Here is a 15,292-nt window from a genome sequence, read left to right as displayed (position 1 = left end):
TTGCATTGATGAAGATTAATATATATACAGTACCAGTCAAAAGTTTGGACACCTACTCATTCAAGGGTTTTTCTTTTTTTGACTATTTTCTACATTGTATAATAATAGTGAAGTCATCAAAACTATGAAATAACACTTATGGAATCATGTAGTAACCAAAAAAGTGTTAAACTAATTGTATATTTTAGATTCTTCAAAGTAGCCACCCTTTGCCTTGATGAATGCTTTGCACACTCTTGGCATTCTCTCAACCAGCTTCATGAGGAGGTCACCTGGGATGCATTTCAATTGAACAGGTGTGCCTTGTTAAAAGTTAATTTGTGGAATTTCTTTCCTTCTTAATGCGTTTGAGACAATCAGTTGTGTTGTGACAAGGAAGGGGTAGTATATAGAAGATAGGCCTATTTGGTAAAGACCAAGTCTTATATACAGTTGAAGTCGGAAGTTTACATACACCTTTGCCAAATACATTTAAACTCATTTAATTCAGTACATTTAGTTATTGCATGCTTTTCTAGTCTACCAACCTTGCCACCAGGCATGCTAGCTAAGATAGTTAGACAAGCTAACTACTCTAACTTGATTGATAGCCTGAAATGTCTTCTTGGTAGCTAGTTATGAGGTAGGTGGCTAGTAGTGTGTGTGTATACAGTTGAAGACGGAAGTTTACGTACACCTTAGCCAAATACATTTAAACTCAGTTTTTCACAATTCCTGACATTTAATCCTAGTATATATTCCCTGTTTTAGGTCAGTTAGGATCACCACTTTATTTTAAGAATGTGAAAGTCAGAATAATAGTAGAGAGAATGATTTATTTCAGCTTTTATTTCTTTCATCACATTCCCAGTGGGTCAGAAGTTTACATACACTCAATTAGTATTTGGTAGCATTGCATTTATATTGTTTAACTTGGGTCAAACGTTTCGGGTAGCATTCACACAAGCTTCCCACAATAAGTTGGGAAAATTTGGGCCGAATCCTCCTGACAGAGCTGGTGTAACTGAGTCAGGTTTGTAGGCCTCCTTGCTCGCACATGCTTTTTCAGTTCTGCCCACACATTTTCTATAGGATTGAGGTCAGGGCTTTGTGATGACTACTCCAATACCTTGACTTCGTTGTCCTTAAGCCATTTTGCCACAACTTTGGAAGTATGCTTGGGGTCATTGTCCATTTGGAAGACCCTTTTGCGACCAAGCTTTAACTTCCTGACTGATGTCTTGAGATGTTGCTTCAATATATCCACATAATGTTCCTTCCTCATGATGCCATCCATTTTGTGAAGTGCACCAGTCCCTCCTGCAGCAAAGCACCCCCACAAAATGATGCTGCCACCACCGTGCTTCACGGTTGGGATGGTGTTCTTCGGCTTACAAGCCTCCACCTTTTTCCTCCAAACATAACGATGGTCATTATGGCCAAACAGTTCTATTTTTGTTTCATCAGACCGGAGGACATTTCTCCAAAAAGTACAATCTTTGTCCCCATGTGCAGTTGCAAACCGTAATCTGGTTTTTTTATGGCAGTTTTGGAGCAGTGGCTTCTTCCTTTCTGAGCGGCCTTTCAGGTTATGTTGATATAGGACACGTTTTACTGTGGATATAGATACTTTTCTACCTGTTCCCTCCAGCATCTTCACAAGGTCCTTAGCTGTTGTTGTTCTGGGATTGATTTGCACTTTTCGCACCAAAGTCCGTTCATCTCTAGGAGACAGAACGCCTCTCCTTCCTGAGCGGTATGACGGCTGCGTGGTCCCATGGTGTTTATACTTACGTACTATTGTTTGTACAGATGACCGTGGTACCTTCAGGCATTTGGAAATTGCTCCCAAGGATAAACCAGACTTGTGGAGGTCTACAATGGTTTTTCTGAGGTCTTGGCTGATTTCTTTTGATTTCCCCATGATGTCAAGCAAAGAGGCACTTGAAATACATCCACGGGTACACCTCCAATTGACTCAAATTATGTCAATTAGCATATCAGAAGCTTCTGAAGCCATGACATCATTTTCTGGAATTTTCCAAGCTGTTTAAAGGCACAGTCAACTTGAAATAACTTAGTGTATGTAAACTTCTGACCCACTGGAATTGTGAAATAATCTGTCTGTAAACAATTGTTGGAAAAATGACTGTCATGCACAAAGTAGATGTCCTAACCGACTTGCCAAAACTATAGTTTGCTAACAAGAAATTTGTGGAGTGGTTGAAAAACGAGTTTTAATGACTCCAACCTAAGTGTATGTAAACTTCCGACTTCAACTGTATACACACACTTTTATATTTCTTTATTATTCTTTTGAAACGCCTGCTTTCAACGGGGAACAAATGTATTACTTATTAAATGCAATTGTCTGAGAATGAGGGGAGGGACTGACTTTCACACTCCACCCACACAACGAGGAGGCAGTTCTATTGATACCGAAAGCGACACATTACCATTGGTTTCTGCAGAAAGAAACCAGAAAACGCATGTGCTTTTCCGTAGAATTATGTAGCCACAGTACGTTTTTATCACTTTAAGCCAATTGATTTGGTATTTAGTCGAGATAATTCGAGACAGTTGAAGAAAAAACAACGCAGACAGACAATCCTGTGAATGGACATTTTTTCGTTGAGTGAAACAGCAGCAGAGACAAACGATTTGAGAAATCATCAAATCTGAAGGTAGGTTGCTAACCCTTTTATCATGTATGATAATAAAATGACTTTTTGTCGTTAATTTAGCCTACAGTCTGAATTGCATTGGCTGTAAGAATGCACCTACCACTATCCTTGCATTTGACGCAAATGGTGCACTAATGTTACAGTAGCCTACAAGCTACAATTAATACTAGACTATTTGTTTATTTAGTCTGTTTGTGGTAACTTGTGCGCTAGTGTGAGGATTAAGTTTGGATTCGAGTTAATACTTGATTTATCGATGGATTATTGTTGCTATTGCCTACGAAACGGTCAAGTAAAATGTCGCAGTGAACCAAGAAAATATCATCTTTGCAGTGAACACGGAGGTGGGGGGGCAGCAGCAAATTGAACAACTCTTCATTGAAATGAATCCTTTAGTTCCATTAGTCGACATTAAAACGTGTACAATGCTTCTGAGACTCGCTTGAACTCTCCGTTAGAGTAGTCCTGAGGCTGCAGGCTACATTCTCCAGTGCACTCCAAGACATTGAGATTGAGCAACCGATCAAAGTTTGCCGCCATTTCAAAAGCCCGGGCTCTCAAATCTTCACTTCCGTCGACACGCCCATTTCTGGTAGGAGGGGGAAATAATAAAAGTGACTCATTAATGAACAGCTGATATGAAATTACACTTCATTAGGTTTTAAGTAGTTGCTGTAATTACATTAAAATGTTCACATTACATTAAGTCACAAGTAATTCATAGGTCTCTGCCTATCCAGATAAATGGCATGAGCAGGGGCGAAAATCTGATATCAACCTTGGAGGGGACAATTACATTACATTTTCTCAAGAGCAATTCCTGAGGGGGACACCAAAAGTAGTGCTGTAACACATAGCCTACGTTGTAATATGTTAAATGTATATTGAGGAACCATAAGTCCTACAACTGAATAATTGATAGGTACAGTAGTTAACTGAAGGGTTTAACCAACTTGTTCAAATGTTTAAATCATTATAATACTACTACTAATAATAGTTATAGCAGTGCTCCTTACCAGTCCAGTATGTATGCAGGTATTCGTACTTACAACTAGCAATATCAAGAAAGGCCAGTAGGTAGCAATGGTACTGTACACTGTATGGGTGTAGTTTTCATAAATACAATGAACATGGTGTGATCTCATCTAAAATAATCTCCATTGAGAACCATCACAAAGTTAGTCTCCGTATTGAATTGACCTTTTAATTTGACTTTTTCTGATACATTTATATAGTCATTAAATGTGCCACTGGCCTGAGTCTACTACAATATCTTTACAAGAACAAAAAGCTTAAAATAAGTACAGTTCTAAAAGCAAAATAACTACTTCAATGAAAAACCCAAATAAATCAAACAAAATATCCTTCAGTCAGTGTCTCAACTCTTCAAACAGCAGCTATGGACAAGTATGTCGCACAAAGTATGCAATTTTAAATAAAATAACATGAAATAAATAATTTGTAAGTGTACTGTCGTGTACTGTCATGTACTAAAAACTACTCTCCTCTAGGCTGCTTAGTACCCGCTCATACTGCCCTAGCACAGCTCTAATAGCAGTATTCCGCACAGTCCACCTTGTTGGACATAGGGGTTTCCGGGTGGGCAGATGTGTTTCTTTGGACGTGGCAATTGATTCAAACATGCTCTTAAACTTTCCTGACTGGCCATAGAGGACACCTAACTGATGGACCCAAGAAAGGGAATCCCGGATCAGTGGGGAGGCTGAGCAGCCAGCCTGTGTAATCAGATTTACACAGTGTGCTCCACAATGGACATAGAGGGCTAATGGCTGCTGCCTTCTCACAATTGCCTGTGCACCTGTGTATTTTCCTGCCATGTTTGAGGCACCATCGTAACTCTGCCCACGTAAGCCAGACATGGGCAAATTGAGCCTCAACAACACTTCAGTTGCCACTTTCGCAATTACATTTGTAAGTCGCTCTGGATAAGAGCGTCTGCTAAATGACTTAAATGTAATGTAATGTACAATCGGAAGAGATCTAATCTCAGCTGCAATGCCTCGAATGATTGTATTGGCCATGATGTTCAGAATTTCATTCTGTGCTTTGGGGCCTCTTGAAACGTCAACACTCTGTTGGCAAGAGTTTGCAGTTCAAAAATTGTGGGTGTGGCTGATATGGTTTTGTGCCATCACTGAGGTAACTGGACAATGCTGTGCCACTGTCCCCTATACTGGTGCTGCTGGCAACAAGGGTGACACCTGGTCCTGCCGTGGCTGTGACATTGTTCTCTGAAGTCTCTCTCCCTGGCTCTTTCCCTTTCACCACCCTCACAGACTCAGTCTGTCTCCTAGAAAAGAAATAAGGTGTTTGCCGTACTCCTAACTACCGGTACCCAAAACTACACAATTAATCACAACAGCAATACCATTGCCATAAACAAATCTTAGTTTAGTCATCAGTTTAAGTTGAGAGCGGGGGTATCCATGGCATTTTCCAATTATGTCCCTATTTTACAAGTAAAAAAAATTGAGAACCTTTCATAATGTGGCCAAACAAAGACTCAACAAACTTACCTGAGACTCCCTGTCTCTGCCAGTCTGTCCCTGCCTATCTGTCCCCAGCTCTGCTGTCTGTGTGCCATCTGTTGCCTGCTCTGCCTAATGACATCATTGTGAAACATTCCATTAGCATTTCACTTCTTTCTTATGAACATTTTATCAACTCGTCTTTGAGATATTAGGCTACTAGAGTTCTTACTTTGCGTTTTGGTGTACTGAAAAATACTCTGATGTCCGTCTTTTTACTTTTTTCTGCCATTTTTCTACCTGGCTGGCTGGCTGGCCGGTCTAGCTGCACACACACACATTTACACAACATATGCTACAACCTTTTCTAATTTTAATATAGTTTGTTTCATATTGGCTGGCTTCCAACAATAGCTGAATTTGTAAAGCTAGCGAGCACCAACTCCGTTTCTGTGGTGTTTGCCATAATCTTAAAAAAAAAAAAGGTGAAATAAAATAAATGTAAAAAAGTTCACTAGCGACAATTTAGCTTTTGCAACGAGACCATTAAATATATTTAAGACAATGGTATAAGAGAGTGTAGTTCTGTTCAGTTTGGACTTCAGTTTATCGCCAACCTTATCACAGGGACTTTGAAGCACTACAGCTGCATGCTGATCTTGGAATAAACTGACGATAGCAAAGATTCCATCTTTGACGACGCCACATTAATGGAATAGGTACTAGCTAGCTTGCTAGTTAATGTTTGCTTTAGTTTGCGCGCTAGCTCTGCAAATTCAGCTAGTGTGTGAACCCTGCCAACATAAAAATGTAAACATTGCTATGGCGCGATTGACTGGATTAACCTCACGTCAGTTACGTACATGTGCCTTTCAGACAGTAGATACGAACCCTCTATTACCTTGCCAGCTAAAGAACTGGCAGTGGATCAAACCATTGTGAGGCAAAGGGCGGGGTGGTCGCAATCTTTTGAAACTTAAAAAGGCGCTATTAAGTGTCTATAATCAGCACAACTGCTTTCATTGCGTATTATTAATATTATTGAAATTACATAGTTATGTTTACAGTGATAGATTGGGGGGGACAAATCATATTTTTCCCAGGATGGGGGGGTCGTGTCCCCCCCGTCCCCCCTGGGATTTCCGCCTATGGGCATGAGTAATCCAATTTATGCTTTATCTGTAATGTGATTGGAGGCGCTGGATGGATGGTGTAAAGAAATTTCGTAGATTCCGGAGGCACGCAGGGGCCAATTTATGCTCAGTATCACTATGCAGGCGCCTCAAATTTTGTAACAATGTGGAGGGCTCAGTATAGCTCTGCATTGACATTATTGGTTGATGCCTGGTGGGGGGCATAAGGACCCCTATAAACACAAACTCACTTCCTTGACAACTTCCTTCACAACAGCACTGCACTGCGAAGCACAAGAAGTATGAATGCCCTGACTTCTGCAGAGGCCATATCACTGTAAATGCTGCCAGTCCAATGCAGACATCAGATTGACCTTCTATGCTTGATCTGAAAATGTTATCAGAGGCTCTGTATGGAGGGTGTGACACAATTGTGGAGCCTCCAAAGGCACGTAGAGGCCAAATTGAGCTCTGTACCGCATTGCTGTGCGCCTCCCAAATTTTGTAACAAATCAGAGGGCTCCGTGTAGCTCCGCATTGACACGATTGGTTGACGGTAGGTGGGGGCGGGAGATCCTGTATAAACACAAACACACTTCCTTCACAGCAGCTCTGCTCAACAGCTCTGCTGCTCCGGGGAGAGCAAGAAGTATGAATGCAGCACTGCCAATGCAGAGGTCGTTTTGACCATGCAGAGCCTTTTAAACATGTACCATATGCACAGCAGTGTTCTAGAATAGCAGACCGTTGGATTTCATAGGCCGTCTTTTTTAGAATTCTCACCGTGGCGCAAACAATTTCTCCAACTGTCAACACATTTCAATAGAATAAAGGACTTGTACGCAGAGTTTGTTGGGAATTTTGTTGAGGTGCGTGTTCTGCCATTGCATCCCCTTCTGATGGTGGTCTCAGTCTGTAGACTCTGAATATGTGGACACTTTACGGTAGATGTTACCATAACACGATGGGGCGATGAAACAATGGAAGCCCCATTCATTTTCAATGGAGGGAAGTGAAGCGGGGCGGAGGACCGTTGGGCGACGTGAACAGGGTGGGACCAACGTTGGGGAAAGCTGAACTTTATGCAAATACTCTGCGATATCGTGGCGCTATTGACCAATCGAAGCTAATTTTAGCATCCAGCAGCTACTGGATTGGCTATTGATAACTAGCAATACCTAGCGTGCTTGCTAGCATCCACATTAGGGCGGAATACAAGTGGTAGTTAATCAAGACAGTTATGCATGCATCTCACGTCAGTGTTACGGCCTTACATTTTGTAATTAAATTGACATTGGAACAGACGATGCTTTGATCTGGCTATTGTGGACATCAGTCTGTGTTGATCACGACCCAACTTATACGGTCATCACTGACCCAACTAATACGGTCATTGTGGAGGAGTGCTTTAATGGTTGTCGGGCTTTAATGTAGTCCACTGACAGTAATATTTTTATGTTCATGGGGGATTTAAAGGTCCTGTGAACTAGACTGCATGCATTCTAAATGATTTTTATTTATTGTGTTTTTCAGATGTCAGCAAGTATTTACAAACGGGTCAAAGCAGAGGTCAGTGCCAAACTGAAAATGTTGAAGTCGAAGAAGTTCAGACGATTTCAACGCCATCTGTGTCGGAAGATGGGTGATAAGAGTGTTAAGATGATGAAAGTGAAAGACATTGTGGCAGTACTGATGAAGAAATATGGAAAAAAGACCAGTCACCTTGTGTCCTCACTTCTAAAAGACAGTAAATATCGGAGTAAACGGAGACGAAGTCAACAAGGTGAGTATAGGCATTAATACTCAATAACGCAAATGTATGAGTTCACACAGGAGTAAAGGAGGGATTTGGGGCTTAGTCTTGATTATAGTATTTACTCAGTAGCATTTATTTTCTTATAAAGATGTAAGCATAATTGTTTATGGAATGACATACCCGGTAAACTCCCCTCACAATAAAATATCTGTGTGTGCATTGTATTACAACAGTGAATTTGATGACCTATATGCAGTGTTTACTGTATTTTATGGACTTAACCTTGGTCCAAAAAAGGCCCCTAATCTCTCTCTAGTCAATGTTAAATGATTCACCAAAGATATACGCCTTTCCTCCACAGGCATTGAGAGCGAGGAGATTCCGACAATAACTCCCATCGAGGTAGAGATGGATGACCAACAGGTAATGGAGCTTTTCTAGATGTGTTCTTTCCAGCTACAGTGATTCTGAACGTTCCTATAGATGTGTATGGGACATCGGTTTGTTTTCTGTTCATTGGCAGTGCCATTGATGCTTTCACCATTTTGAGCAGTCAACTGGGTGGGGCTTGGTATGGGTTAGGAGGGATCATAGAATTCCATTCAGGTCAGCAGGAGGGATCATAGAATTCCATTCAGGTCAGCAGGAGGGATCATAAGATTACATTCAGGTCAGCAGGATGGATCATAGGATTCCATTCAGGTCAGCAGGAGGGTTCATAGGATTCCATTCAGGTCAGCAGGAGGGATCATAGAATTCCATTCAGGTCAGCAGGAGGGATCATAGGATTCCATTCAGGTCAGCAGGAGGGATCATAGAATTCCATTCAGGTCAGCAGGAGGGATCATAGGATTCCATTCAGGTCAGCAGGAGGGATCATAGGATTCCATTCAGGTCAGCAGGAGGGATCATAGAATTCCATTCAGGTCAGCAGGAGGGATCATAGGATTCCATTCAGGTCAGCAGGAGGGATCATAGGATTCCATTCAGGTCAGCAGGAGGGATCATAGAATTCCATTCAGGTCAGCAGGAGGGATCATAGGATTCCATTCAGGTCAGCAGGAGGGATCATAAGATTCAGGTCAGCAGGAGGGATCATAGGATTCCATTCAGGTCAGCAGGAGGGATCAGCCAATTAATTATACTACTGCGTGAACATTCTGTAACTGTGTAGGTGGCAGTAAATCACCAACCTTGTCTCTGTATCTGTTTAGACTAAACACACTGCAGCACAGTAGGTGGTGGTATGATCCTATTCAGTTTATTTATGAAGTGTCACTACAGTCATAGAAGTAAAGAAAACCTGCAATGGCTCTGGCCATGTTGTCACAGAAGTTGAAGATAGAAGATGAGCTGTCTAGTACATCTCTATGTTATGGGGTGACGAGGCTAATCTGTTATTGTTTCTTTCCCTACACACCCAATTTGATGGATGTGACACCTCTGTCTAAGGCCAACCACGCTGGAGGACCACTCGATGCAATGCCAAGTGGCACTCAGTGTTCAAACACCGCAACTAATAGAAGCAACGTTAATGCACCAATGCTAACAAGGTGTTCAGTTGGAAAGGACTTGCATTTAAGTTGTACCACAATTATTTATGGTGAGAGAAGGTGTCAGGGCTTTTGGGGCAAAACATGGGTGGATCACTGTTTTATAAATTGTATGCATCTTTGTAAGTTGCTCTTCTATCCTAGTTTATTGTGATGTTTATGAAATGTTTTTTCTCTCTAGACCATGTGCACCCTGGAGGGGAGATGATTCACCAGCAGGTAATGAACGGGATTTCTTATAGACAATCTTTATAAGATTATGGACTGTTGCCAGCATTAAATCTATATGTTATTGAAACACTGTATTTGAAAGGGTATTTGAAATCTAAATGTCTGTTTTGCTAATTCCTGTAGATGCCAGTGTATGACCAGAGCAAGGAGAAACGGAGTAAGTCAAATTCAGTTGTTATCCCAGAGCAGAAAAACAGACTAATTTCACCCAAAATAACACTTATTTTATATTTATTTATTTTGCTCTTTTTGAAGACATCCTTCGCATCAGAGACGAGATCAAAAAATACCAGAAGATGAAGTCTGAAAGGATACTAGAGGGTATTGAAACCCAAAGCACATCAGTCCTTAACAAGGTCTACACAGAGTTGTACATTGTCACCTGTGATTCTACCAGCATCAATAAGGAACACGAGGTGTGGCAGGCCGAGACGGCACACCTCAAAGACTACTCTGAGGCCTCTGTCATAAAATGCCAAGATATCTTCAAGCCTGCTGATGACGAAACTATCAGATGTGTGATAACAAAGGGAATCGCTGGCATTGGGAAAACTGTGGCAGCTCAGAAGCTCAACTTGGACTGGGCAGATGGAAAAGAGAATCAAGATCTAGATTTTCTATTCCTCCTATCTTTCCGGAAGCTGAATTTGAGAAAAGGCCTGTACAGTCTGCATGGACTTCTTCAGATCTTCTACCCTGAACTTAAAGACATAAACGTTAGGAAGATGTATGATGAACATAAGGTTTTGTTCATCCTTGACGGCCTGGATGAGAGCCAACTGCCACTAGAGTTTGATGAAATTGAAAACAGGCTGATATCTGATGTGTCTGAGTCCGCTTCACTGGACGTTTTGCTTACAAACCTCATCACTGGCCGTCTTCTCCCTGGGGCTCTCCTCTGGATAACCTCCCGTCCAGTAGCGGCCAATCAGATCCCTAGAGAGTATTGTCATCGAGTTACAGAGATCAGAGGGTTCAATGACGATCAAAAGGACGAGTACTTCAGGAAACGCATCAGAGATCCAGAGATGGCCAGCCGCATCATCTCAGACATAAAAGCAACCCGGAGCCTCTACATCATGTGCCATGTACCGGTGTTCTGCTGGATGGCAGTAACTGTGCTTCAGGATATACTGAGTAAAGACAACAAGAGCGGGCCAAAGCTGCGATCTTTGCCCACAACCCTCTCTGAAATGTACATGCATTACATTAAGATCCAAACAAGAATTAGTTTCGAGAAGCATGGACCAACACAGGGGAAACAACATCCTTTGATGTCAACCAAAGACATCATTTTGAAATTAGGAAAGCTAGCATATCAGAACCTAGATAGTCAAAATGTGCTCTTTACAGAACAGGACTTGACAAACTGTGGTATTAGTGTCATGGAAGCTGCTACATGCCCTGGCCTGTGTACAGAACTTGTAGAATTATGTCATGGAATGGATCTCACGAAAGTGTATTGTTTTGTACACTTGAGTGTTCAGGAGTTCTTTGCTGCTCTTTACGCATTTCATGAATTAGAAAATGGCAGGATTGACTCAGTGAAAGCCTTAATCAAAAAGAGGAAAGGGGGCACTTTGTTAGATTTTCTCAAAGATGCTCTGGACAGTGCATTAGATAGTAAAAATGGACACCTGGACCTTTTCACACGCTTCCTTTTCGGGATCTCTCACGACTCCAGCCGGGCAATCCTTCAAGACATTCTGGGAAAAACAACCAGCGGTTCAGAATGCAACAAAAAGTTAATTGGATATATCAAGATGTTGAAAAGGAAGGACCTCTCTCCAGAGAGATGCATAAACTTGATCCACTGTTTGCTTCAGCTGAAGGACCACACCATTCTACAGAATGACAACAACCAAGTCTCGCCATCAGACACACAGCCAACTCCATTTCAGTGTTCTCTCCTGGCATATATGTTCATTATGTCAGAGAAGCCTGAAGAGTTTGACTTCAGGAATAACAAAACTTCTGAGGAAGCTTTTCGCAGACTGGCTCCTGCTTTGCTGTCTTGCACTAGAGCATTGTAAGTATCACTCACTATTTGTGTATCATGTTTATATTGCACAAGTACATTTTTATTTTATTTTTTCACGTACAGTATAAATTGAAAAGTTGAATGGCAATTATAAACTCAATCTTTTTCACAGACTCAACTTTTGTGACATCACAGCACTGGAGTGTAAAACTGTAGCCACAGTTCTTCAGTCTGAAAATTCCCACCTGACAGTCTTGGACCTGGGACACAACAACCTGGGAGATGAAGGGGTGATCCGCCTCTGCTGTGGGCTGCGGAACCCCAACTGCAAGGTGGAAACCCTGAACCTCAGACACAATCATGTGGGAGTTGGCGGTGTCAAGGCAATCTGCGAAGTGCTGACTTGTCCCACCTCAAAACTTCTGAACTTGGACCTCAGCTGCAATGACCTTGGGGACCCGGGGGCAGAGTTGCTTGCTTTTGCCCTCCACACGCGTTGCAAGCTGCAAGCACTGAGGTATGTACATCATTACCGAATAAGACAATGACACATTTTGAAGGGGTTCATCTCTGTGCTGACCTATGGATATAGATGGCTCTTCAATGTTCAATGTTTCTAGTTTTAATGGTGAAACAAATTTGTATGTTTTCCATAATTATTTTTCCTATTGTCATTTACAGGCTATCTGGCTGTTTGATCACATTGCCTGAGGAGGTGTCCTCTGTCCTGGCCATAGCTTTGAGGTCAGAATGCTTCCAGATGAAAGAGCTGGATCTGAGCTACAATCCCCTCAGAACCGTTGACTTGGATTTCCCCATTCAGCTGAAGTGAGTTAGATTGAGTAACAAGACAAACGTGTCTCTGAATAAAATATGAGTAGAGCTAAACATTGAGAGATTAGAACTTTAACAATGAAACGATTTAATTAACCTAATTCAACCTTCTAGATATGAGCCTTGTTACATCCTAGTGTTATTATACTGCATCCCCTGAGTAGTATGAGCTTTTCTAGGCTTTCATTAATCCCTCTTTTATTTTGTGTGTTTTCCAGCATGGACCACGGAGGAGAGAACAGGAATAAACCAGGTCTGCAGAAATGTGAGTAAATGTCCATTTATCATTCTCACCTTTATGAACACAGTGATTCACAGTGGTCTCTGTAGAATATTTGGCATATAGGAGGACTATGTACCAATTTATAATAGTGTCAAGGTTGATCGCAAAGGTTGTGTAGCAAGTAACTGAAACTTCTAATCTACAAATTTCAGATGCCAGTGAGGTCACACTAGACCCCAGCACAGTAAATGTTTTCCTGTCCCTGTCTGAGGGGAACAGGAAGGTGACGCGCCAGAGGAAGGAGCAGCACTATCCCATCACCGAAGAGAGGTTTGATAAATGCAACCAGGTGCTGTGCAAGGAGGGCCTCTGCGGGCGTCATTACCTGGAGGTTGAGTGTCTACACGACGTTCATATAGGCATGGCCTACAAGCAGTTAGAGAGGAAAGGAGCCGGTGACAATGTAATCCTAGGACGGAATGCTGTTTCTTGGACTTTGTGCGCCTCAAAGGATAAGTTTCATGCCCAGCATAAAAACAATATTCACAACTTACGGCTCCCTGAAATCAAATCAAATGAGTCCTATAGAATAGGGGTATTTCTGGACTGGCCGGCCGGCATCCTGTCCTTCTACAGCATCTCCTCGGAGTCTGACAAACGGACCCACCTGTACGCATTCCACACCACATTCACTGAGCCTCTTTATCTTGGGCTTAGACTTCAATCCCCAACATCAACCATTTCTCTCATAGTCAAATAGCCTACAGTACATCTAAGCATTGTCTTTCAGAAAGTATATGTGCCACTGGGTGGGGAGGGAGAGGGGTTATAGAAAAGTTTGTGGTCATACTTAGGTGCTAAGCTAATGTAGTATACTTGAGAACAGAATGGCTCACGGGTTTGCAATACTGTTGATATCTCCACTTATCTCCACTTTATTCCTCTTGTTATATTTTGTGAACAAAGAATGTAAAATAATGTCCTGTATAGCCATACTGACCATAACTTAATTTTAAAAGAATGTCAAAAGCTGGCTAATGATCAAACAATAGAACAAAACTTTGTGTGCCTTCAGAAGGTATTCACACCCCTTGACTTTTTCCACATTTTGTTGTGTTAAAAGTAGGATTAAAATGGATTTAATTGTCATTTTTGGTCAATGATAATAACAAAACTATAATACCAAAGTGTTTGAAATTATTTTAATTAATTTGAAATTAATTATTTATAATTTATTACAAATGAAAAATAAAACAAATATATCTTGATTAGATCAATATTCAATACATGTTAGAAACACCTTTGGCAGTGATTACAGCTGTGAGTATTTTTGGGTAAGTCTCTAAGAGCTTTGCACACCCGACGTACAATATTTTCTCATTATTCTTCTTAAAATTCTTCAAGCTCTGTCAAGTTGGTTGTTGATCATTTCTAGACAGTCATTCAAAAATCATGTTAACCACTATTATTGAGCACAGAATGAGTCCATGCAACTTATGTGATTTGTTAAGTGCATTTTTACTCCTGAATTAATTTAAGAGTAAAAATTTGGGCTGTAACCGTGAAATGCTTACTTACAAAGCACTTAACCAACAGTGCAGTTCAAGAAGAAGAAAATATTTACCGTGTAGATAAAAATAAAAACAAATAATAAAAGTAACACAATGAGAATAACAACGAGGCCATATACAGGGGGCACCGGTACCAAGTCAGGGTACAGGCTAGTTGAGGTAATCTGTACATGTAGGTGGGGGTGAAGTGAATATGCATAGGTAACAAACAAACAGCGAGTGTCCGGTGGCGATTTTATGAATTGTTCAGCAGTCTTATGGCTTGGGGGTAGAAGTATCTGTATCTATGTCATATTTTTGCACCATGCACATTAGGGACGACAATGTAAATAAGTCTTACTTTTTAGGTGATATCCTTGTCACGTTTCTTAAAATGTACGTTTTTTAAAAACTGGCAAATAAAATCAATTTCGTTAATGCATCCTCTCCTACCTTGCTGTTGAGCCCATCCTCTTTATTACAAAGCCAGTTGAAGCCAGTCCCTGCCCTGTTACAGGCATCATTTATGGATGTGTATATTACTAGAACATATTATATAGCAACCTGTTTTCCACCATTACCACATGTCATTGGAATTGACTGAAGACTAAAGAATTGAATCTTACATTCATTTTTCTTTTTTTTAACTAAGTTTCTAAATGAAATAATAGATTTAGTATTTTAAAATGTTGTTGAATTGTAATATATCTAATTGTTTTCATGCATTTTGAGGTTTACTTTTGAAGACCTCTACACCATGTAATGTTAGTACAAGGTAAGACATGGAAGCAACTTGAAATGTGTAACTCAAGACTTTTCTAACTGACAGCAGTACATGTCAGAATGAATACTAATATTAAGTCCACTTCCTTTTGGAGA

General features: G+C 40.9%; 1 protein-coding gene across 3 annotated transcripts; it reads left to right on the top strand.

The window, feature by feature from the left end:
* Positions 1–2,388: 2,388 nt before the first annotated feature.
* Positions 2,389–13,775, top strand: LOC129833967 (NACHT, LRR and PYD domains-containing protein 3-like). Of its 3 annotated transcripts, XM_055898782.1 has the most exons (11): positions 2,389–2,663; positions 7,819–8,068; positions 8,403–8,464; positions 9,494–9,644; positions 9,776–9,813; positions 9,949–9,982; positions 10,081–11,854; positions 11,979–12,323; positions 12,488–12,634; positions 12,859–12,905; positions 13,076–13,775. In XM_055898782.1, exons 2-11 carry the CDS (start codon positions 7,819–7,821, stop codon positions 13,621–13,623), a joined length of 3,396 nt encoding a protein of 1,131 aa, XP_055754757.1. In that variant the 5' UTR covers positions 2,389–2,663; the 3' UTR covers positions 13,624–13,775. The 3 variants fall into 3 exon arrangements, with proteins under 3 accessions (XP_055754757.1, XP_055754758.1, XP_055754759.1); XM_055898783.1 differs by lacking the exons at positions 2,389–2,663; positions 7,819–8,068; positions 8,403–8,464 and adding an exon at positions 8,476–9,031 and having other exon boundaries at positions 9,123–9,644; XM_055898784.1 differs by lacking the exons at positions 2,389–2,663; positions 7,819–8,068; positions 8,403–8,464 and adding an exon at positions 8,476–9,095 and having other exon boundaries at positions 9,155–9,644.
* The last annotated feature ends 1,517 nt before the right edge of the window (positions 13,776–15,292 follow it).

This window comes from Salvelinus fontinalis, chromosome 34 (genome assembly GCF_029448725.1).
Source record: "Salvelinus fontinalis isolate EN_2023a chromosome 34, ASM2944872v1, whole genome shotgun sequence".
NCBI lineage: Eukaryota > Metazoa > Chordata > Actinopteri > Salmoniformes > Salmonidae > Salvelinus > Salvelinus fontinalis.
This window is presented reverse-complemented; position numbering and strand designations above follow the sequence as displayed.

Bases quoted from the DNA above. Each gene is read 5' to 3' on its own strand.
- LOC129833967 (XM_055898782.1), top strand. From the start codon at position 7,819: ATGTCAGCAAGTATTTACAAACGGGTCAAAGCAGAGGTCAGTGCCAAA. The intron at 9,645-9,775 runs GTGAGAGAAGGT...TTTTCTCTCTAG, and splicing joins TTGTACCACAATTATTTATG to ACCATGTGCACCCTGGAGGG. The intron at 9,814-9,948 runs GTAATGAACGGG...TAATTCCTGTAG, and splicing joins GGGAGATGATTCACCAGCAG to ATGCCAGTGTATGACCAGAG.